The sequence below is a fragment of the Leucoraja erinacea genome, chromosome 22, assembly GCF_028641065.1.
Source record: "Leucoraja erinacea ecotype New England chromosome 22, Leri_hhj_1, whole genome shotgun sequence".
Classification (NCBI taxonomy): Eukaryota; Metazoa; Chordata; class Chondrichthyes; order Rajiformes; family Rajidae; genus Leucoraja; species Leucoraja erinaceus.
In genome coordinates, this window is record NC_073398.1 from 301371 (window position 1) to 326657 (window position 25287).

Sequence of the window (25287 nt, forward strand, 5' to 3'; positions counted from 1 at the left end):
AAGTTGTACAGGGACTGGTGAGACTACACCTGGAGTATTATGTGCAATTTTGGTCTCCTAATTTGAGGAAGGCTATTGACGGAGTGCAACGTAGGTTCACTACGTTAATTCCCAGGATGGCAGGACAGACATATGATGAAAGAATGGGTCAACTGCGCTTGTATTCACTGGAATTTAGAACGATGAGAGGGGATCTGATAGAAACATATAAAATTCTTAAAGGATTGGACATGCTAGATGCAGGAAAAATGTTCGCGATGTTGGGGTAGTCCAGAACCAGGGGTCACAGTTTAAGAATAAGGGATAGGCCATTTAGGACTGAGATGAGGAAAAAAATATTCACCCAGATTCTGAATCTGTGGAATTCTCCGCCTCAGAAGGCAGTGGAGGCCGATTCATTGGATGTTTTCAAGCGAGAGATATAGCTCTTGGAGCTAAAGGAATCAAGGGATATGGAGAAAATTCAGGAATGGGGTACTGATTTTAGATGATCAGCCATGATCATATTGAATGACGGTGCTGGCTCAAAGGGCCGAATGGCCTACTCTTGCATCTATTTTTCTATGTTTCTATGTTCTATTTCATCTGGCAGCTTGTGCCATATACACACCACCTTCTTTATGAAAACATTGCCTTATGGGATTCCTATCCATCCTCTCTCTCCTTAACCCTATTCCCTCTAATTCTTGGTTCTCTTACCCTGGGAAAAAAGAGTCTGTATATTCACCCAACCTATTTTCCTCACATATACCTCCGTATAGTGGACTCAGTGCTGGAACCGCAGCTATTTAGAATATACATCAATGATTTCGATGAAGGGATTCAAAGTAACATTAGAAATTTGCAGATGACACAAAGCTGGGTGGCAATGTGAACTGAGAGGAGGATGCTATGAGAATGCAGGGTGACTTGGACAGGTTGGGGGAGTGGGCAGATGCTTGGCAGATGAAGTTTAATGCGGCTAAATGTGAGATTACCCACTTTGGTAGCAAAAACAGGAAGGCTGATTACCATCTAAATGGCGTCAGGTTGGGAAAGGGAGAAGTACAATGGGATCTGGGGGGCCTTGTTCATCAGTCCATGAAAGTAAGCATGCAGGTACAACAGGCAGTGAAGAAAGTGACTGACATGTTGGCCTTTATAAAAAGAGGAGTCGAGTATCGGAGTAAAGAGGTCCTTCTGCAGTTGTACAGAGCCCTAGTGCGACCACACCTGGAATATTGTGTGCAGTTTTTGTCCCCTAATTTGAGGAAGGTCATTCTTGCTATTGAGGGAGTGCAGCGTAGGTTTACAAGGTTAATTCCCGGGATTGCGGGACTGTCATATGCTGAGAGAATGGAGCAGCTGGGCTTGTGCACTCGAGTTTAGAAGGATGAGAGGGGATCTTATTGAAACATATAAGATTATTAAGGGTTTGGACACGCTAGAGGCAGGAAACATGTTCCCGATGTTGAGGGAGTCCAGAACCAGGGGCCACAGTTTAAGAATAAGGGGTAAGCCAATTAGACGTAGATGAGGAAACACTTTTTCTCACAGAGAGTTGTGAGTCTGTGGAATTCTCTGCCTCAGAGAGCGGTGGAGGTCGGTTCTCTGGATACTTTCAAGAGAGAGCTAGATAGGGCTCTTAAAAGATAGCGGAGTCAGGGGATACGGGCAGAAGGCAGGAAAGGGGTACTGATTGGGGATGATCAGCCATGATCACATTGAATGGCGGTGTACACTTGCACCCATTGTCTATTGTGGTGGGATGGAACAAGCTGCCAGAGGAGGTAATATACAATAGTCCCTGGTGAGATAGGAGTTTACAGTCAATACGATACAATACAATTTATTTGTTGTCATTTGAACCCAGAGGTTCAAACAAAATTTGGTTTCTGCAGTCATACAAACAAGAAGAAGAACCAAGACACAACACAATTTACACAAACATCCATCACAGTTAATCTCCTCCTCACTGTGATGGAAGGCAAAGTCTTGTCTCTCCCCAGCACTCCTCGTTGTCCTCCCGATGTCAGAGTCAAAGCCCCCGGCGGGCGATGGTAAATAAGTCCCGCGGCAATTATAAAGCCGCGCCGGGCGATGCAAGGCCGCGCTCCGGGTCTTGGTGTTGGAGCCCCCGGCGGGCGCTAGCAAGTCCCACGGCCGATAAAGCCACGCCGGGCGATGTAAGGCCCCGCTCCAGGTCATCCTCAACCCTGCAACTCGGGCAGGAGAAGTCGCCGTTGCGTAAGCCCCGAAAAGTGGTCTCCCAGCAGGGACCCGCGGGCTCCCGGTGTCGCCGTCCACCAGACCTGCGGTTGGAGCCTCTGAATCACGGGGGTCGGGTCGCAGCAGCGCGCCATCACAGCTCCATCCGCTCCGAACTCGGCCAGCTCCACGATGGTAAGTAGGTCCGCAGCTCCGCGACTGGAGCCCCAGGTTGTTCCGGGTGGAGGCCGCTCCACGGTGCTCGGCCCCAACGACAACGGAGACCCGACAGAGAAAAGGTCGGGTTCTCCGTGCAGGGGAAAGATTTTAAAAGTTTCCCCATCCCCCGCCCCGCACACACATACCCAGTTTAAAAAAAAATAAAAACGAGATAATTCAAACGAGACAAAAAAAATGGCCTCTGGGAAGAAACTCCTTCTCATCCTCTCTGTTTTCACAGCATGACAGCGGAGGCGTTTGCCTGACCGTAGCAGCTGGAACAGTCTGTTGCTGGGGTGGAAGGGGTCCCCCATAATGTTGCTGGCTCTGGATCTGCACATTCTGATGTATAGTTCCTGCAGAGGGGCGAGTGTAGTTCCCAAAATGCTTTCGGCCGAACGCACTACTCTCTGCAGAGCCCTCTTGTCCTGGGCAGAGCAGTTCCCAAAACAGATTGTGATGTTTCCGGACAAGATGCTTTTTACAGCCACTGAGTAGAAGCACTGGAGGATCCTCAGGGAGACTCTGAATTTCCTCAGCTGCCTGAGGTGGTAAAGGCGCTGCCTTGCCTTACCAGTGCGGCAGCGTGTGATGTCCATGTCAGATCCTCTGACATGTGGACTCACAGGTATTTAAAGCAGCTCACCCTATCCACAGTATCCCCATTTATCTTCAGCGGCGTGTACATCCTCGGATGTTGTGCCTTCCTAAAGTCCACGATCAGCTCCTTAGTTTTTTTGACATTCAAGAGGAGGCTGTTGTCCTGACACCAGAGTGCCAGATCAGCCACCTCTTCCCGGTAGGCCTTCTCATTATTTTCGGTGATCAGGCCCACCACCACAGAGTCATCAACAAACTTGATTATAGAGTTGGAGCTGAACCTAGCCTCACAGTCATGTGTATAGGGAGTACAGTAGGCGGCTGAGGACGCAACCTAGGGGAGATCCCGTGCTCAGGGTGAGGATCTTTGATGTATTTCCTCCCATCTTGACCACCTGGGTGGGGCTTGGCGGAGAGAAAATCCAGGACCCAGGCACACAGGGGAGTGTTAAGCCCCAATTCCAGCAGCTTCTCAGCAAGTCTGGTAGGAACTATCACGTTTAAGGCTGAACTGAAGTCAATGAACAGCATCCTCACATAGTCCCCCTTCTGGCTGTCAAGGTGAGAGAGAGCAGTGTGCAGAACCTGGGAGACCGCATCGTCCGTGGATCTGTTGGGATGGTATTATCTAAATGGTGGCCGATTAGGAAAAGGGGAGATGCAGCGAGACCTGGGTGTCATGGTACACCAGTCATTGAAAGTAGGCATGGAGGTGCAGCAGGCAGTGAAGAAAGCGAATGGTATGTTAGCTTTCATAGCAAAAGGATTTGAGTATAGGAGCAGGGAGGTTCTACTGCAGTTGTTCAGGGTCTTGGTGAGACCACACCTGGGGTATTGCGTACAGTTTTGGTCTCTAAATCTGAGGAAGGACATTATTGCCATAGAGGGAGTGCAGAGAAGGTTCACCAGACTGATTCCTGGGATGTCAGGACTGTCTTATGAAGAAAGACTGGATAGACTTGGTTTATACTTTCTAGAATTTAGGAGATTGAGGGGGGATCTTATAGAAACTTACAAAATTCTTAAGGGGTTGGACAGGCTAGATGCAGGAAGATTGCTCCCAATGTTGGGGAAGTCCAGGACAAGGGGTCACAGCTTAAGGATAAGGGGGAAATCCTTTAAAACAGAGATGAGAAAAACTTTTTTCACACAGAGAGTGGTGAATCTCTGGAACTCTCTGCCACAGAGGGTAGTTGAGGTCAGCTCATTGGCTATATTTAAGAGGGAGTTAGATGTGGCCCTTGTGGCTAAGGGGACCAAAGGGTATGGAGAGGAGGCAGGTACGGGATACTGAGTTGGATGATCAGCCATGATCATATTGAATGGCAGTGCAGGCTCGATGGGCCGAATGGCCTACTCTTGCACCTAATTTCTATGTTTCTATGTATACGAACTGTAGCGGGAGGTGTTGTGAGGGAGGAAGGCGCAGATGTGTTTCTTCACCATCCTCTCGAAGCATTTCATGACTACCGAGGTGAGGGCCACCGGTCAGTAATCATTAAATGGAGCCCAGTCGCTCCATTCTTTCAACATATGACAGTCCCGCCATCCTGGGAATTAACCTCGTAAACCTACGCTGCGCTCCCTCAATAGCAAGAATGTCCTTCCTGAACACAATACTCCAGGTGTGGTCTCACTGGGGTCCTGTACAACTGCAGGAGGATCTCTTTGCTTCTATACTCAACTCAAGTGTAGCTGGGACATTGTTGGCCAGTCTGGGCAATTTGGGCCAAAAGGCCTGTTTCCACACTGTTTCACCCTGTGACTCTATGACTAAGTCCTATCATGCCCAATCCATATCAAAACCTCAGGCCCTTGAGTCCTGTGTCAGTCTCAACCCTTAATAAGAGTCAAGGACTTGAATCATTAACCATCAGCAGTTAGTTTATTTTACTTGCCCAGGGGGAGATGCAGCTCAGTCAAAGGCTGTGATCACATCTCCAACGTTAGTTGACACAACAGGATATGTATACACCAAGATGACTGTTGACGATGTTAAGTTGATAAATATGTGAATCATCAGGTCTGCACGTAATACATAAAGATGACTTTTGATGGTCTGGACGGAATACACACAGACGACGACTTAAGTAGATCAATGTGTTCATCGTATTGCTGAATTTGCATCAATCACCCAGGTTGTACAATATTGTGTCAAGCATCCCCTTAGGCTTTGCAGTTCTAAAGGCTTTACTTATACACCTGGCAACACTATCGTAAATATTCTCTCCACTCGATCCAGCTTAATGGTTCTTTTCTATAGGAGGGTGGCCAAAACGGAAGGCAGTCCCACGTGTGACTTCACCAATGTCTTGCACGACTGCAACAGAACAGTTATAACAGCATTTAAAATATTTCAACAATTACTCTATTCAAATAGGTATTACGATCTTGGAAAGAATACGATCTTGCATTAGAAGTCGCGGCAATTGGAAAGGAGACTCTGCTCTCAACACTCCGTTTGCCCAATGTGGATCCAAAGACTTTGGGAAGTGGAGAAACTACGCAAGTGGTTGAACCAACGCAAGGACAAGAGGTGTATACTCTTTTGTTACATTTATTTGGCAATAAAAATTAATTTGTAATCAGTGTCAAATTTTGTGAAAAGACAATTATTATTGAATTTGCTGTCATTGTGCAAATTGGCTACCAATTTGGATGGAAAAAGTAAAGTATGAACTGAAATCTCAAATTGCCATCGTTCCATTATTCATGACTTTCTACATTGTCCATTAAATGGCACTGAAGGTTAAGTCTAATAATTAACAGGATGATAGACACAAAAAGATGGAGTAACTCAGCAGGTCAGACAACATTTCTGGAGAAAAGGAACAGGCGACATTTTGGGTCGAGTGGTTGCAACCCGAAATGTCACCTGTTCCATTTCTCCAGACTCGCTGAGTTACTACAGCTTCAGTTTAAACCATCATCTGCAGTTCCTTCCTACACAATTAACAGATCCCTGGGATGGCGGGATTGTCATATGAGGAAAGATTGAAAAGACGAGGCTTGTATTCACTGGAGTTTAGAAGGATGAGGGGTGGTCTTATAGAAACATATAAAATTATAAAAGGACTGGACAAGCTAGATGCAGGAAAAATGTTCCCCGTTTTGGGCGAGACCAGAACCAGGGGCCACAGTCTTAGAATAAAGGGGAGGTCATTTAAGACTGAGGTGAGAAAGAACTTTTTCACCCAGAGAGTTGTGAATTTATGGAATTCCCTGCCACAGAGGGCAGTGGAGGCCAAGTCACTGGATGGATTTAAGAGAGAGTTAGATAGAGCTCTAGGGGCTAGTGGAGTCGAGGGATATGGGGAGAAGGAAGGCACGGGTTATTGATAGGGGCCGAACAGCCATGATCACAATGAATGGCGGTGCTGGCTCGAAGGGCCGAATGGCCTCCTCCTGCACCTATTTTCTATGTCTATGTTTCTATTACGCTATGTTTGATTTGGTAATTGTTAATGGTGATTAATCAACTTTACATCTAGAATGTAAATAATTATGTTTACAGCTTAAATTTATGTAGACATCTTCGGGCAAATTTAAAACATTTAATGTATTATATTTTTAATACTTTTTTTCTGTCTCCATTTTTCTCATGATCCTCTTTTTCCTTCCTACTGTATTGTTTACTTATTTTTCAGTACTTTTCTTTTTATGTGGTTTCATATCAATAGAGGTACACATGCCCCCTAACCTTTCTTTGCTTCCACTAACAGTAATTTTGTGGGAATCTTAAATATGTTCAGAATATGTTGTCATTGTGTCATTGCAATTTGTATTTTGATGCCTCATGTTTACCATTAACTAGGGTAGAAACGCCCAATACTAGAGGGCATAGCCATAAGATGAGAAAGAGATATTTAATGGAGATATGCGAGGCAGGTTTTTTTCACAGAGAGTAGTGGGGGCTTGTAACACATTGGCGGGGGAAGGGGTGGGGGTTGGGGGAGAGGGGGTGCGGGAGGGGGGTGTGCAGGAAGGAGGGTGTGCGGGAAGGGGTGGGGGTGCGGGGGAAGGGGAGGGGGAGTGATGTGTGTGGTGGGTGGGGGGTGGGAGGGGGTGGACGGGGGGGTGTGTGGGACGGTGTGTGGGAGGGTGTGTAGGAGAGGGTGGTGTGGGGAAGTGGGGGTGTGGGGGGGGGGGTGTGGGGGAGGGGGAACCTTCATAACATTTGTACTATTTCACTGATCAGAAAAAAAACTTATTTGACTTGCAGCAGACGAGAATGGCAAGTAAGGTGGCGAAAAAAAAAACCGCTATGGGGGATCATTTTTGGGCAAATTTAATTACAACGCAGACAGGAAGTGGTCAAGATGAGAGTTTTTGTGATAGATTGATAGATAGATATAGATATAGATAGGTGGAGGGGGGAGGAGACAAATTGAAAATACAAGGATGGAGTTGAAGGGAAAGAGAGTATAGGAAATGTTAAGAAAGACACCAGAATTAACGGGACGGAGAGTTTGTCCAAATGAAATAGAAATCGACGTGAAAGGTGAGATGAGTAATGGATTAAAAAGTATTAAATGAATGCGCAAAGTATAAGAATTAAAGTGGATGAGCTTGAGGCTCAGTTAGAGATTGGTAATTATATGACATTGTGGGGATTACAGAGACATGGCTGCAGGAGGAATGGGTCTAGGAACTGAATATTCACGGTTATAACTCCTATAGAAAGTACAGGCAGGTGGGCAGAGGAGGTGGGGTAGCTCTGTTGGTGAGAGACTAAATTCTGTCCCTTGTGAGGAGTGACATCGGGACTGAGTTTTACACAGAGAGTGGTGAATCTGTGGAATTCTCTACCTCAGAAGGTAGTTGAGGCCAGTTCATTGGCTATATTTAAGAGGGAGTTAGATGTGGCCCTTGTGGCTAAAGGAATCAGGGGGTATGGAGAGAAGGCAGGGATGGGATACTGAGTTGGATGATCAGCCATGATCACTAAGACTTTGCCTCCATCACAGTGAGGATGTGCTTGGTGAACTCACTGTGGTGGATATTTAATTTGTGTTTATTGTATGTTTTGTTATTATTGATTCGGTGTATGACTGCAGGCAACACAATTTCGTTCAGACCGTAAGGTCTGAATGGCAATAAAGGATCTATCTATGTATATTGAATGGCGGTTCAGGCTCGAAGGGCCGAATGGCCTACTCCTGCACCTATTTTCTATGTTTCTATGATGTCTAGAGTCGCTGTGGATAGAATTGAGGAATTGTAAAGGTACGAAGACACTAATGGGAGTTATCTACAGGCCCCCAAACAATAGCCTGGATATAGGGTGCAAGTTGCTGCAGCAGTTAAAATTAGCATGTTACAAAGGTAATGCCACTGTGTTTATGGGAGATTTCAATATGCAGGTAGACTGGGAAAATCAGGTTGGTTCTGGGCCCCAAGAAAGGGAGTTTGTGGAGTGCCTCCGAGATGGATTTTTAGAACAGCTTGTATTGGATCCTACCAGAGAGAATGTTATTCTGGTTTTGGAGTTGTCTAATGAACCAGATTTAATAATGGAACTCAAGAGAAAAGAACCGCTAGGTTCTCATAATATGATAAATTTTAATCTGCAACAAGACGAAGTGGAACCCGTTGGGTCTCAATCACATGGGAGGCCTGGTCCCCCAACGCAAACCGTTCCCCAATGCAATATTCCACCACTCACCCATAGCCCCCATCTGCGCAGGCGCGGTTAATTTCCCCTCATTCCCCAGCACTCCCTCTCCTTCTCTTCATCCTTCCTATTCTTTCCCCTCTCCTCCTCCCCTCCCCAATCCCTCCCTCACCACTCCCTCCCTCTCTTTTCCCCTACTGACAGTCACTCTCTCCCTCGCTCCCTCCCTGGGAGTAATGTAAGTAATGTTGCATGTGTCACAGTTGTGAAAAAAAGATGGCGATCTGAATATTGGAAAGGCCCCAACTGCACGGGCACAACTGAGGTTGGGTGCACTTTGTGGCACCAGTAAAGATACGCACGGGAGCTCTCCCCTAACTGCGCCTGCGCGGGTGGGGGCGCTATTTTAAGCTTTTTTTTTAACGTTAATAACTTTTAAAATATACCATCAATTTGAACAAAACTTGTTTCTTTTACAGCACAGGACAATGGTGAGTAAGGTGGGACAAAAATGGTGGTGCCATCGTGTACTGTTTTTGCGTAAATAGAGGTACAACACAAACCTGCAAACAAACAAGATGAGAGTAATATATGTTGATAGATTTGAGAGGGAGAAGGTTAAATCAGAAGTGTCAGTGTTACAGATGAACAAAGTGGACTATGAAGGCATGAGAGAGGAGCTAGCCAAGGTTGAATGGAAAAGGATCCTAGCCGGAATGACGGTGGAACAGCAATGGCGGGAATTTTGGGGCATAATCCAGAAGATGCAGGATCATTTTGGGTGGAACTGAGAAGTGGGAAAGGTGTAGAAACACTTATAGGAGTGTATTATAGACCGCCAAATGGGGAACGAGAATTGGAAGAGCAAATATGTAAGGAGATAGCAGATATTAGTAGTAAGCACAAGGTAGTGATTGTGGGAGATTTCACACATAGACTGGGAAACACATTCTGTAAATGGGCTGGATGGTTTGGAGTTTGTAAAATGTGTGCAGGATAGTTTTTTGCAGCAATACATAGAGGTACCTACTAGAGGAGGGGCAGAGCTGGACCTCCTGTTAGGAAATGAGACGGGACAGGTGGCGGAGGTATGCTCTGGGGAGCACTTCGGGTCCAGTGATCACAATACCATTATTTTAAATATAATTATGGAGAGGGTCAGAACTGGACCTAGGGTTGAGATTTTTGATTGGAGAAAGGCTAACTTTGATGCGATGCGAGATGATTTAAAAGGAGTGAACTGGGACATTTTGTTTTATGGGAAAGATGTAGAAGAGACATGGAGGACATTTAAAGGTGAAATTATAAGAGTACAGAATCTTTATGTTCCTGTTCGGTTGAAAGGAAACAGTAAAAATTGGAAAGAGCCCTGGTTTGCAAGGGAAATTGGACATCTTGTTCAGAAAAAGAGAGAGATCTACAATAATTATAGGCAGCATGAAGTAAATGAGGTGCTTGAGGAGTATAAGGAATGTAAAAAAAATCTTAAGAAAGAAATTAGAAAAGCTAAAAGAAGATATGAGGTTGCTTTGGCAAGTAAGGTGAAAGTAAATCCAAAGGGTTTCTACAGCTATATTAATAGCAAAAGGATAACGAGGGATAAAATTGGTCCATTGGAGAGACAGAGTAGACAGCTATCTGCAGAGCCAAAAGAGATGGGGGAGATATTGAACAATTTTTTTTCTTCGGTATTCACCAAGGAGAAGGATATTGAATTATGTGAGGTAAGGGAAACTAGTAGAGTAGCTATGGATACTATGAGGTTCAAAGTAAAAGAAGTACTGACACTTTTGAAAAATATAAAAGTGGACAAGTCTCCAGGTCCTGACAGGATATTCCCTAGGACATTGAGGGAAGTTAGTGTAGAAATAGCCAGGGCTATGACAGAAATATTTCAAATGTCATTAGAAACGGGAATAGTCCCCGAGGATTGGCGTACTGCGCATGTTGTTCCATTGTTTAAAAGGGGTTCTAAGAGTAAACCTAGCAATTATAGACCTGTTAGTTTGACTTCAGTGGTGGGCAAATTAATGGAAAAGATACTTAGAGATAATATATATAAGCATCTAGATAAACAGGGTCTGATTAGGAACAGTCAACATGGACTTGTGCCTGGAAGGTCATGTTTGACTAATCTTCTTGAATTTTTTGAAGAGGTTACTAGGGAAATTGACGAGGGTAAAGCAGTGGATGTTGTCCATATGGACTTTAGTAAGGCCTTTGACAAGGTTCCTCATGGAAGGTTGGTTAAGAAGGTTCAACTGTTGGGTATAAATGCAGGAATAGAAAGATGGATTCAACAGTGGCTGAATGGGAGAAGCCAGAGGGTAATGGTGGATGGCTGTTTATCGGGTTGGAGGCAGGTGACTAGTGGGGTGCCTCAGGGATCTGTGGGGGGTCCTTTGTTGTTTGTCATGTACAACAATGATCTGGATGAAGGTGTGGTAAATTGGATTAGTAAGTATGCAGATGATACCAAGATAGGGGGTGTTGTGGATAATGAAGAGGATTTCCAAAGTCTACAGAGTGATTTAGGCCATTTGGAAAAATGGGCTGAAAGATGGCAGATGGAGTTTAATGCTGATAAATGTGAGGTGCTACACCTTGGTAGGACAAATCAAAATAGGACGTACATGGTAAATGGTAGGGAATTGAAGAATACAGTTGAACAGAGGGATCTGGGAATAACCGTGCATAGTTCCTTGAAGGTGGAATCTCATATAGATAGGGTGGTAAAGAAAGCTTTTGTATGCTAGCCTTTATAAATCAGAGCATTGAGTATAGAAGCTGGGATGTAATGTAAAAATTGTACAAGGCATTGGTGAGACAAAATTTGGAGTATGGTGTACAATTTTGGTCGCCCAATTATAGGAAGGATGTCAACAAAATAGAGAGAGTACAGAGGAGATTTACTAGAAGGTTGCCTGGGTTTCAACAACTAAGTTACAGATATAGGTTGAATAAGTTAGGTCTATTCTCTGGAGCGCAGAAGGTTAAGGGGGGACTTGATAGAGGTCTTCTAAATGATGAGAGGGATAGAGTTGATGTGGACAAGCTTTTCCCTTTGAGAATAGGGAAGATTCAAACAAGAGGACATGACTTCAGAATTAAGGGACAGAAGTTTAGAGGTAACATGAGGGGGAACTTCTTTACTCAGAGAGTGGTAGCGGTGTGGAATGAGCTTCCAGTGGAAGTGGTTGGAGGCAGGTTCGTTGGTATCATTTAAAAATAAATTGGGTAGGCATATGGATGAGAAGGGAATGGACGGTTATGGTATGAGTGCAGGCAGGTGAGACTAAGGGAAAAAAAGTTGTTCGGCACGGAATTGTAGGGTCGAGATGGCCTGTTTCCGTGCTGTAATTGTTATATGGTTGTTATATGGTTATTTCATTCCAAAGAAGAAGAAAGATTCTAAGGGGAGTAAGAGGCAACCGTGGCTGACAAGGAAAGTTAGGGACGGTAAATAATTGTTTAAAAAGCTATATAACATAGCAAAGAGTAGCAGGAAGCCAAAGGATTGGGAAGCTTCTTTAGGTATGTTGAGAGAAAAAGATTAGTAAAACCAAATGTGGGTCCATTGAAGGCAGAAACACGTGAAATTATTATGGGGAACAAGGAAATGGCAGAAGAGTTGAACATGTACTTCGGATCTGTCTTCACTAAGGAAGACACAAACAATCTCCCAGATGTCAATCTCCCAAATCCAAGTCAACATGGATTTATGAAAGGGAAATCATGCTTGACTAATCTACTGGAATTTTTTGAGGATGTGACGAGTAAAATGGATGAAGGGGTACCAGTGGATGTAGTGTATCTAGACTTTCAGATAGCCTTTGATAAGGTCCCACACGGGAGACTGGTGACTAAAATTAGAGCACATGGTATTGGGGGTAGGGTGTTGACATGGATAGAAAATTGGTTGGCAGACCGGTAGCAAAGAGTAGGAGTGAACGGGTCCTTTTCAGAATGGCAGGCAGTGGCGAGTGGAGTGCCGCAAGGCTCGATGTTGGGGCCGCAACTGTTTACCATATATATTAATGATTTGGAAGAGGGAATTAGGAGCAACATTAGCAAGTTTGCAGATGACACAAAGCTGGGTGGCAGTGTGAACTGTGAAGGGGATGTTAGGAGGTTGCAGGGAGATCTGGACAGGTTGAGTGAGTGGGCAGATGCGTGGCAGATGCAGTATAATATAGATAAATGTGAGGTTATCCACTTTGGCGGCAAAAACAAGGGGGCAGATTATTATCTCAATGGGGTTAGGTTAGGTAAGGGGAGGTACAGCGAGACCTGGGTGTCCTTGTACACCGGTCACTGAAAGTTGGCGTGCAGGTACAGCAGGCAGTGAAGAAAGCTAATGGAATGTTGGCCTTCATAACAAGAGGATTTCAGTATAGGAGTAAAGAGGTTCTTCTGCTGTTGTATAGGGCCTGTGGAGTATTGTGTAAAGTTTTGGTCTCCTAATTTGAGGAAGGACATCCTTGTGATTGAGGCAGTGCAGCGTAGGTTCACGAGATTGATCCCTGGGATGGCGGAACTGTCATATGAGGAAAGATTGAAAAGACTAGGCTTGTATTCACTGGTGTTTAGAAGGATGAGGGGGATCTTATAGAAACATATACAATTATAAAAAGACTGGACAAGCTAGATGCAGGAAAAATGTTCCCAATGTTGGGCGAGTCCAGAACCAGGGGCCACAGTCTTAGAATAAAGGGGAGGTAATTTAAGACTGAGGTGAGAAAAAAGGTATTCACCCAGAGAGTTGTAAATTTATGGAATTCCCTGCCACAGAGGGGAGTGGAGGCCAAATCACTGGATGGATTTAAGAGAGAGTTAGATAGAGCTCTAGGGGCTAGTGGAATCAAGGGATATGGGGAGAAGGCAGGCACGGGTTATTGATAGGGGACGATCAGCCATGATCACAATGAATGGCGGTGCTGGCTCGAAGGGCCGAATGGCCTCCTCCTGCACCTATTTTCTATGTTTCTATGTACTAGAGGACAGAGGATCTTGGGAAACAGGAACTGAAAGAAATTTGCATTAGGCGAGAAATAATATTGGGTACCCTGATGAGACTGAAGGCTGATAAATCCCCAGGGCCTCATGGTCTGCATCCCAGGGTACTCAAGGAGATAGCCATAGAAATTGTGCACACATTGGTGATCATTTCCCAATGTTCTATAGATTCAGGATCAGTTCCTGTGGATTGGAGGGTAGCTAATATTATCCCACTTTTCAAGAAAGGAGCGAGAGAGAGAAAACGGGGAATTATAGACCAGTTAGCCTGGCATCGATGGTGGGGAAGATGCTGGAGTCAATAAACGAGTTAGGTATCTCGATAAACACAAGGTATCATGGCATTTGTCAAAGGTCATTCGCGATTTTTTTTAGAAGCAAACGCAGCGCTGTATAAACTGTATAAATTGTTAATGATTCCACCGAGGAATTTATCTAGAATTCTGTCAACTCAATACCTTCCTTTCTTGTTCTGTTGTTCACACACTACTTACACAGTCCCAGTTCTAGTTCAGTTCATTAATCTGCAATTATGAGATATTCAAAAAGCTAAAGAATTTATTATTTTCATTTAATCCTTAATGTGTTTGCTACTGGAATAAGAAAATATTACTTGTTTGAAACATTTTCTTATTTTTATTCATAATTTATGAGTAAAAATATATATAATCTGAGGCAGGCAGTGAATGTATCAGTGTGTTGTGGGCTGATTCATTACCTACAGGCGGTGTACTGTTAAGGCAAAGATTAATCTCTGAGGAAAACTGAGTACATGGTTGGCCCTTTGAAGGAGCCGCCAATCCGATATAAGACATTAAACTGTGAAATGCCTGCCCTTTAGTATTGGATAGATTGAGTGGAGGGTCTGTGCTGTTCTAAGTTTGCGGTTGTTACGGTGCGTTTCCCCCAGCCATCTCGCCCAGTGCACGTTGACCAGCACAGTTCGCCAGCACTTGTTAGCAGAGGCTCTTTGGGCAGGTGTGACCCGAAGCCCAAAGGTTTTGTGGAGGTTCAGCGTTAGGATCGGGCTCGCAGCGAGCTAGCGAGAGGGCTGTCAGATCAGATCAACCCAGGTTGCCGAGTGGCAGAATGGTGGATTGTAATGGGTCGTTATTAAACTGTTCCGTCTGTGCGGCATCGACAGCTCTCCGTCTCCCAGATCCCCCACCCAACTGTCGACAAAGTCTGACTGAGAAAATGCTTCCATTCATATTACAGGTTGGCTCCACGTTTGCCCACTCGCTGGGGCGGGCGGCACCTCCTTCAAAGAGACTGAGAACAGGTCTGGTCAGCTGGGGAGCTGTGACCCACTACTGAGTGAAGCCTTTAGTTTGGTTGCGGTTCAAATGGCTGCAAATTCTCATAATTATCACTGCCCGGTCACCCGGACCCGGCTCCCAACTGTGTGCCCTGACAGACTGGAACCAACCCCAGAGGTTAAAGCAACAGCATCTTTATTTAAGCCAACCCACCTCGAAAGTTTAACCAGCCTGTTCAAATCCAATCTAAACTTTCCAACCTTCCCCTACACAGCACATTCTCCTTGTTTCCTTCAATCCACAAAAGTTGTTTAGATAGGAATGTAATGACTCCATCGCAGGGGACAGACTTCTGACCGACATACACTACAAACCAACTGACTCACATGGCTATCTGGACTACACGTCTTCCCACCCTGCCCCCTGTAAAGACTCCATCCCCTACTCCCAATTCCTCCGCCTACGCCGCATCTGTTCCCAGGATGAGACGTTCCACACCAGGGCATCGGAAATGTCCTCGTTCTTCAGGGAACGGGGATTCCCCTCCGCCACCTTAGATGAGGCTCGCACCAGGGTCTCATCCATACCCCACAACACTGCTCTCTCTCCCCATCCCCGCACTCGCAACAAGTGCAGAGTCCCCCTAGTCCTCACCTTTCACCCCACCAGCCGGCAAATACAACACATAATCCTCTGCCATTTCCGCCACCTCCAACGTGACCCCACCACGCGCCACATCTTCCCATCTCCCCCCATGTCTGCCTTCCGCAAAGACCGCTCCCTCCGCAACTCCCTTGTCAATTCTTCCCTTCCCTCCCGTACCACCCCCTCCCCGGGCACTTTCCGTTGCAACCACAAGAAATGCAACACCTGTCCCTTCACCTCCCCCCTCAACTCCATTCAAGGAGCCAAGCAGTCGTTCCAGGTGCGACAAAGGTTCACCTGTATCTCCTCCAACCTCATCTACTGCATCCGCTGCTCTACATGTCAGCTGATCTACATCGGGGAGACTAAGCGGAGGTTGGACGATCGTTTCGCCGAACACCTCCGCTCAGTCCGCAATAACCTACCTGAACTCCCGGTGGCTCAGCACTTCAACTCCCCCTCCCATTTCCAATCCGACCTCTCTGTCCTGGGTCTCCTCCATTGCCAGAGTGAGCAACACCGAAAATTGGCGGAACAGCACCTCATATTGCGCCTGGGTTGCTTGCGTCCGGAAGCATAATAATAATAATAATAATAATAATAATAATAATAATAATAATAATAATAAATACTTCATTGATCCCCTCAGGGAAATTCAGATATCCAGAAGCCCCCAACCAACAAACCCACAGATTCAAAATGAACGCAGACAGAGGATGTGTAGGAATCAATGTCCGTGTGGGAGTCAAGGGTGGCCTGGGCTGCAAACGCCTTCCAGTCAGTGTTTCCAAAACACTGCTGAGTCCTCTTCCTCTGACCAGACTTTAACTGTCCTCACAGTTGGTTTAACCCGTCTGATGAGTGGGGAGTACTTAGGAAGCAGGAACAATGAGACTTGATCAGACTGACCAAGGTGGGGGAGGGGGACGGCTTTGTAAGCTTCAGCCATGTTGGTGTAGACTTTGTCCAGTGTCTTGTCTACTCTAGTGGCGAAGGAGACATGTTGGTGAAATTTGGGGAGTACAGTCTTCAGGTTAGAGTGATTGAAGTCACCCGCAACAATGAAGGCTGCCTCGGGGTTGTGAGTCTGTTGTTTGCTAATGGCAGTATGCAGCTCTTTCATTGCAAGCTTGTCATTAGCATCAGGAGGGATATAGGCTGCAGTCACAACAGTGGAGGTAAACTCTCTGGGCAGATAGATCGGTCTGCATCTAACCAAGAGGAATTCAAGGTTAGCTGAGTAGTGACTCTCGATGATGGTGGAGTCCGTGCACCATGCTTTATTTACATAAATGCACAGACCCCCACCTCTGGTCTTACCGGAGTCTGTTGTCCTGTCCGCTCGGAGTAGATGACGCCCCGTTAGCTGGATGGCGCTATCAGGAACGTCGATGTTGAGCCAAGTTTCCGTGAAGATCAGGATGTTGCAGTCTTTGGTCCAGTTGTGGGAGGTAATCCTTAGCCGGAGTTTATACATTTTGTTTGCCAGTGAGCGCACGTTGGCGAGGAAAAGGCTAGGAATCGCTACCCTGTGTGGGGCTAGCTCTAACCTGGCCTTTAACCCACCTCTGCACCCTGGTGGTGCTTTTGGACGCATCGCCGTCTGTTGGTGCTTCCGGTCGGCCGAGCTGGCTTGGTGCGCGCTGGTGTTCTACTGCTCCGTTGCTCCGCGCTTCCGTGGCTCCGGTGGCGGTCTCCAGCCCCGCTGCTCCGGTGGCGGTCTCCAGCCCCGCGGCTCCGGTGGCGTTCTCCAGCCCCGCGGCTCCGCTGGCGTTCTCCAGCCCCGTGGCTCCGCTGGCGTTCTCCAGCCCCGCTGCTCCGGTGGCGGTCTTCCGCCCCGCGGCTCTGCTGGCGTTCTCCAGCCCCGTGGCTCCGGTGGCGGTCTCCAGCCCCGCGGCTCAGCTGCCGTTCTCCAGCCCCGCGGCTCTGGTGGCGTTCTCCGGCTCTGCTGGCGTTCTCCAGCCCCGCGGCTCCGTTGCTCTGACGAGCTCAGGAGCGAGACGGAGATCGCCCAGAAAGTTGTTGCAGCTGCAGGAACCGAAGTCCAGAAGTTCCTGTCGGCTTAATGCAAGGGATACAAGACTGCTCCGTGTGAGCAGCCTTGAAACAGGTAAGGGAATTGTCGCTATTTCTCCATTTTTTGGGAGAAACGGGGCGTCACGATATGCCTGCGCCGCCTCCATTTTGAGTTCAAGTGGATGTGGATCCAACTTGAGGATGTGATAAGTAAACTGGATGAACAAAAGCCAGTGGATGTAGTGTATCTGGGCTTTCAGAAAGCCTTTGATAAGGTCCCACACAGGAGATTAGTAGGCAAAATTAGAGCACATGGTATTGGGGGTAGGGTATTGACATGTTTAGAGAATTGGTTGGCAGACAGGAAACAAAAAGTAGGAATAAACAGGTCTATGTCAGATTTGGTCTCCTAATTTGAGGAAGGATATCCTTGCTACTGAGGGAGTGCAGCGTAGGTTCATGAGGTTAATCCCCGGGATGGAGGGACTGTCATATGAGGAAAGATTGGAAAGACTGGGCTTGTATTCACTGGAATTTAGACGGATGAGAGGCGATCTTATACAGTGCCCTCCATAATGTTTGGGACAAAGACCCATCATTTATTTATTTGCCTCTGTACTCCACAATTTAAGATTTGATATTAAAAAAATCACATGTGGTCAAAGTCCACATTGTCAGATTTTATTAAAGGGTATTTTTAAACATTTTGGTTTCACCATGGAGAAATTACAGTTGTGTTCATACATACCCCCCCCCCCTCCCCCACCCCATTTCAGGGCACCATAATGTTTGGGACAGGTTCACAGGCGTTTGTAATCGCTCAGGTGTGTATAAATGCCTCCTTAATGCAGGTATAATAGAGCTCTCAGCACCTAGTCTTTCCTCTGGACTTTCCATCATCTTTGGAAACTTTTATTGCTGTTTATCAACGAAGTCAAAGAAGCAATTATATGACCGAGAAACAAGAATAAAACTGTTAGAGACATCAGCCAAACCTTAGGCTTACCGAAATTAACTGTTTTGAACATCATTTAGAAGAAAGAGAGCACTGGTGAGCTTACTAATCACAAAAGGACTGGCAGGCCAAGGAACACCTCCACAGCTGATGACAGAATTCTCTATAATAATGAAAAATCCCCAAACAAACACCAGCGTCTTGACGCCATACGCAGCGTCTTGACGGCGTACACATAGCGCGTGGCGTTGCGTCATGACGTCAGGCCGCCCCCCCTTGCAACCGCGTGTTGCGGGAACAGACCCAACAGGTCTGCACTTGGTCTCGTTACTATTAAAGCGAGTGCTATAACACCAGGATAAATGCTCAACAAAGAAAACCAAGCCCAATGCCAAAGTAGCATCTAAACTGCCTGTAGACATTTATGCTATAGGCCATTAACCACTAATTCAGTAATAAGCTGTCTACATGTTCAAATACATATAAAAACTAAGCGTGCAGATACCTATAAACTTAATCTGCTTTGATGAAAGAGTATTGCTTTGCTGGTCTGCATGACTTCAGATCATCAGGAAGAAACTCTCGACCCAAACCATCTCCCATTCCTTCTATCCAGAGATGCTCATCTCCCGTTGAGTTACTCGAGCATTTTGTGTCTATCTTCAGCTTCAACCAGTATCTGCAGTTCTTTCCTACACAGTTAGAAACTGTCAGTTGTTTTCAGGAGAGAGAGTAAAGGGCCTGTCCCACTTGGTCGTCATTTACGCAATAGTCGCGCGCGTCATCATGCGTCCGCACAGCCGTCTGGAGAGCGTGACGTCATTTGAAGATAGACACAAAATGCAGGAGTAACTCAGCGGGACCGACAGCATCTCTGGAGAGAAGGAATGGATGATGTTTCGGGTCGAGATTCTTCTTCAGTCTGAAGAAGGGTCTCGACCCGAAACGTCACCCATTGCTGCCAGTCCCGCTGAGTTACTCCTGTATTTTCAGTCTATCTCCAATCGTCTTGGCCCCGCTCTGGGAGTAGGAGTGGGGGCGGACCCGGATCCGCAATGGCCGTAAGCCCCAGGCCAAGCTCGGCAATCTAAATCTTGGAGCACTGGGTGATACCGTGCGCAACTCCACTCCTCCACGGGCCCGTCCCGCGCTACTCACACGCTACCCACACGCTACCAGGTCGCGTAAATGGTGCGCAAATGACGGCCAAGTGGGACAGGCCCTTAACTACTGCGCAGGCCAGAGATATGTACATGTGCAACTGGCTTAAAGAAAACAAACTGGTTACTTGTAGACTGTTGGAATCTAAAATTCAAGATAACAGCAGTTACAGATGGATGGGATAATCAAGACTGAGAGGGATTTGGTTTATGACTTTTATACATCGGTATCACCCAGTGCTCCAAGATTTTAACATCGGAGCCCCAGTTCGCCTCGACACTGCAGTTGGACTGCTGGACCACGGGAGAGGGAACAAAGGGAAGAGATAAAGACTTTGCCTTCCATCACTGAGGAGATGTTGGAGACTCACTGTGATGGATGTTTATGTAAAACTGTGTTAAGTGTGGGTCTTGGATTGTGTGTAAACTGTAGAAATGATATTTCGTTCAAACCTAGGTTTGAATGACAATAAATTGCATTCTATTCTATTCTATTCTATTCTATGACTTTTATAGTAAAATACTTATATGCCAACTTATTTTGCAGTGCAATGTGTCAAATTCTTTCGAAAGCTGGAGATGATCATTGTGATGGCAAATTTACCAAACTCTATAAACATACAATTTATTCCGGATAATAGATCATTAATACAATGTCTGTACTGAACGTCATGGTTGATTAGTGTTTGGGATGGCAACCATTCTTTTAGAATTAAGGGAATTCACTCTTTATCTTCCAGAGCTAAACGTGTACATGGGTAAGGATGGGAGGGGGCAAATTGTATTGTATTGTATATCTTTATTGTCATTTCCTGAGTATTCACATACCCAGAGGAAACAAAAAAACGTTGCTCAACCAGTGTCCATTCAGTGTGCATTAAAAATAAATAGAAATAAAAATACATGTATCATGAACAAATTTAACACTCTACTAAACATTCAACAGGCGTTCCGATCGGCAGCGGCACAACAGTGGCTCTGCTGCAGTGTGTCCAGGTTGGTGGTTGGTGCGCGATACTTTGGCAGGGGGCAAAGTCCATTTAGCAGTCTTATAGCCTGTGGGAAGAAGCTGAGGAGCATCCTGCTGGTTTTGCAGCTAATGCTCCTGTACCTCTTCCCAGATTGCAGGATGGAGAAAATGTCATGCGATGGGTGGTAGGGGTCTTTGATGATGGAGATGGCTCTGCTGATACATCTCTTCCTGTATATGTCCAGCAGGAAATGCATCTTTGATAGATTATTTGACAGATCATTTTAAAGGTATGAATCTTGTTCATGAGAATCGTTTTCAACTTTATCTTAACTTGATTGTGTTTACAAATAAACTGACAATCTTTATTTTCCTAAATATTCTCAAATATTCTTGTGGTTTGTTTAACTAGAGCAAATTGGAAAAACCTACTGTTGAGGACAAATTAACAGTTCAGAACACTTCAGAACAGTTGAAGGCAATGGATGAAGTTTTGGTTGATCTGACAAAAGATGGTAAGAAATACATAGCTTTGTCACTACCTTTTGGCAACGCACGATGACACTGGTGATTTATGTTTGTACAGTACATTCAGAAAGTATTCAGACCGCTTCACATTTTCCATGTTTTGTTACATTACAGCCTTATTCTAAAATGGATTAAAGTCTTTTTATCATCAATCTACACACAATATCCCATAATGAAAAAGAGAAAAAAGGTGTTTAGACCTGTTGGAAGGTGAACCTCCGCCGCAGCCTGAGGTCCAGAACGCCCTGGAGCAGGTTATCTTCAAGGATCTCTCTGTACTTTGCTCCATTTATCTTTCCCTCGATCTTGACTAGTCACCCAGTTCCTGCCACTGAAAAACATCCCCACAACATGATGCTGCCACCACCATGCTTCACCGTAGGTATGGTATTGGCCAGGTGATGAGCATTGCCTGGTTTCCTCCAGACGGGACAACCTGGCATTCAGACAATGGAGTTCAATTTTGGTTTCATCAGACCAGTGAATCTTGTTTCTCATGCCTTTTGGCAAACTCCAAGTGGGCTGTCATGTGCCTTTACTGGAGTGGCTTCCGTCTGGCCAAGGAACGCAGGGGCGATACAGACTAAGGGACTGTGGTAACGGTGAAATCGACAGAAGGATGGAGGGTTGGGTGTGTATGCGTGCTTTGTCTGTGATATTTATTTATTTGCTTATCTTTATTATTTTACCGTGCATGTTTCGTTAGCTTTAGAAATGTTTGAATGCTGCACTGACTGGCTGACATTTTAAATTTCGTTGTACATGGCCCATGTTACAATGACAATAAAGAAACTATTCTATTCTATTCTAACTACCATAAAGGCCTGAATGGTGGAGTGCTGCAGATATAGTTGTCCTTCTGGAAGGTTCTCCCATCTCCACAGAGGAATTCTGGAGCTCTGCCAGAGTGACCATCGGGTTCTTGGTCACCTTTCTGACCAAGGCCCTTCTCCCCCGATTGCTCAGTTTGGACAGGCAGCCAGCACTATGAAGTGTCCTGGTGGTTCAAAAGTTCTTCAATTTTTGAATGGCGGAGGCCACTGTGCTCCTCAGGACCTGCGATTCTGCAGAAATTGTTTTATACCCTTCCCCAGATCTGTGTCTCGGCACAATCCTGTCTCGGAGGTCTACGGACAATTTCTTCATGGCTTGGTTTTTGCCCTGACATGCACTGCTAACTGTAGGACCTGATATAGACAGGTGGGTGCCTTTCCAAATCATGTCTAATCAATGTAATTTACCACTGGTGGACCAATCAAGTTGTAGAAACATCTCAAGGATGATCAATGGAAACAGGATGAACCTAAGCTCAATGTTGAGTGTCATAGCAAAGGGTCTGAATACTCATGTAAATGAGATGTTTCAGTCATTTCTTTTTAATTACTTTGCAAAAATTTCTGAACATTTGATTTTGCTTCTTCGTTCTGTGGTATTGTGTGTAGATAGATGATAAAAAAAATAATTTAATTTATTTTAAAATAAGGCTATAACGTAACAAAAGGTGGACAAAGTGAAGGGGTCTGAATACTTTCTGAATGCACTATATGTAAGAGGCATTTCTTGCTCAAATATTAATGATGCAATCAGCTGTGCCACTTGGTTTGACAATCATGAATTTAAATTCAACTTTTAGATTCAGCACCTTTAGAAAGGAGATGAAGAGGAATTTTATTTAGTCAGAGAGCGCAGAATCTGTGGAATCATTGCCACAGACAGATGTGGAGGCCAAGTCAATGGATATTTCTAAACCGGAAATTGACAGATTCTGGATTAATAACAATGTCAGGGGTTATGGGGTGAAGGCAGGAGAATGGGATATAGAGGGAAAGCTAGATCAGCTATGATTGATTGGCAGAGTAGATTTGATGGGAAGAATGGCCAAATTCTGCTTCTAGAACTAATGAACTTGGAGATTTGAGTACAAAACACAGGTTGACATTTCATTGCAGTGCTTTAAGAGATATGCACTGAGATAACATATCTTTTGGACGATATGTTAAGCTGCATCTGCTTATATCCTAACAGGCATAAGAGCAAAATTTTGCAGCACCATTGTTATGCTGGTTATGCTGGCCAATGTTTTAACCTCTGTAGCAAGTATTGCAACATTGAGCTGATGTAATGCTGCTGTGGGATCCTTCATTGGCTGTGATGTCTTCATTTTGGACATTCTAAGATTATGATAAAATGGTATAAAAATCAATATACCATTTCTTTTATCTATTCTTTGAAGTTGTGATTACATTAATTCACTGTAGAAATGGTGTCCCTTTTATGTTTCTATGCCTAGTTACCTTTCCAGTGAAAACAGAAGAATTGACACAAAGTGAACGCTCCACTGCACTTTATATGACCATTTTATTTGGGCCAATAAATACCGCTCATCACAAAGGTAGAATATTTGAACTTTTAGCATGTCAAATATTTTAAATGTTTTTGAAAATATGTTTCAGTAAAGGTTTATACTATTTACTCGGATTCAGACCCTGGGAACTTTTTGAGATCGGAGTACAATCAATATCATTTGTTAGCACCAGTCGAAATATGGGAGATAAAGGGAAGAGTAGTGAGAATACAATATATATGTTTTATAAGATTAAAGATCTAAAATTGTGAGATGGCCATGTACCAAGAAGACCTTGCACAGATTTAGGTTTAGTATGGAAAAAAACACTTTAACTGTTGAAATGATACAGAGGTACCAATGATTAGAGGACTGGATTAAAAGGAGTGGTGAAGTAAGATCCTGAGGGATGATATCGTCGATGTTTGTGGCATGTCAAATGGTTAAAGATTTTTCGAGACAGCAAGGGTAGCAAGGTAGCAGTCAGCGCTGCTGCCGCACTGCTCCAGGGACCTGTGTTTCATCCAGGCGTCTGGTTCTGTCTATGTGGCGTGGCACATTCTCCCTCAGGCACATTCTCCCTCAGGCACATGAGTTTCCTCTGGATGCGCCAGTTTCCTTCCCAATCCCAAAGACATGCTGGTGATCACTATAAGTTACGGTATTAAATGGCATAAAGAATCAAAGGGAAGTTGAGGTATATAAGAGAAAACAGGTTGCAAGGGGCACAGGTAAATGAGGAGAAAGGAGTGGAATAATGGGACGGCCCTGCTATGAGCCAGCATGGACCTGATGACTCAAGTGGCCTTCATCTGCACCATGAAAATTAAAACAAAAACTCAAATTCTGGAATTCTGACACAAAATCACACTACCAGGGAGAATGGCGGAAATAATTGATAGCAATGTTTAAGAGGTATTTAGGCAGGGATTGAATGGTGGGAAACAAAAATGCTGGAGAAACAGCGGGTGAGGCAGCATCTATGGAGAAACAGCGGGTGAGGCAGCATCTATGGAGAAACAGCAGGTGAAGCAGCATCTATGGAGAAACAGCGGGTGAGGCAGCATCTATAGAGAAACAGCGGGTGAGGCAGCATCTATGGAGAAACAGCGGGTGAGGCAGCATCTATGGAGAAACAGCAGGTGAAGCAGCATCTATGGAGCGAAGGAAATAGGCGACGTTTTGGGTCAAAATCCTTCTTCAGATGGAGGTTCTACTGCAGTTGTACAGAGACCACACCTGGAGTATTGCGTACGGTTTTGATCTCCTAATCTGAGGAAGGACATTCTTGCCATAGAGGGAGTACAGAGAAGGCTCACCAGACTGATTCCTGGGATGTCAGGACTTTCATATGAAGAAAGACTGGATAGACTCGGCTTGTACTCGCTAGAATTTAGAAGATTGAGGGGGGATCTTATAGAAACTTACAAAATTCTTAAGAGGTTGGACAGGCTAGATGCAGGCAGATTGTTCCCGATGTTGGGGAAGTCCAGGACAAGGGGTCACAGTTTAAGGATAAAGGGGAAATCTTTTAGGACTGAGATGAGAAAAACATTTTTTACACAGAGAGTGTAAATCTCTGGAATTCTCTGCCACAGAATGTAGTTGAGGCCAGTTCATTGGCTATATTTAAGAGGGAGTTAGATGTGGCCCTTGTGGCTAAAGGGATCAGGGGGTATGGAGAGAAAACAGGTACAGGATACTGAGTGTGATGATCAGCCATGATCATATTGATTGGCGGTGCAGGCTCGAAAGGCCAAATGGCCTACTCCTG

The 25287-nt window shown here is 45.1% G+C and overlaps 1 protein-coding gene across 2 annotated transcripts in view; it reads left to right on the plus strand.

Moving 5' to 3' along the window:
- Window positions 1-25287, plus strand: part of LOC129707613 (cilia- and flagella-associated protein 54-like) — a 297068-nt gene that overhangs the window by 169053 nt on the left and 102728 nt on the right. For both annotated transcript variants that reach the window (XM_055652738.1, XM_055652739.1), the window contains 3 exons: window positions 5387-5542; window positions 21054-21156; window positions 23460-23561. In XM_055652738.1, coding sequence (XP_055508713.1) covers window positions 5387-5542; window positions 21054-21156; window positions 23460-23561 — 361 coding nt within the window. The remainder of the gene's footprint in view (window positions 1-5386; window positions 5543-21053; window positions 21157-23459; window positions 23562-25287) is intronic.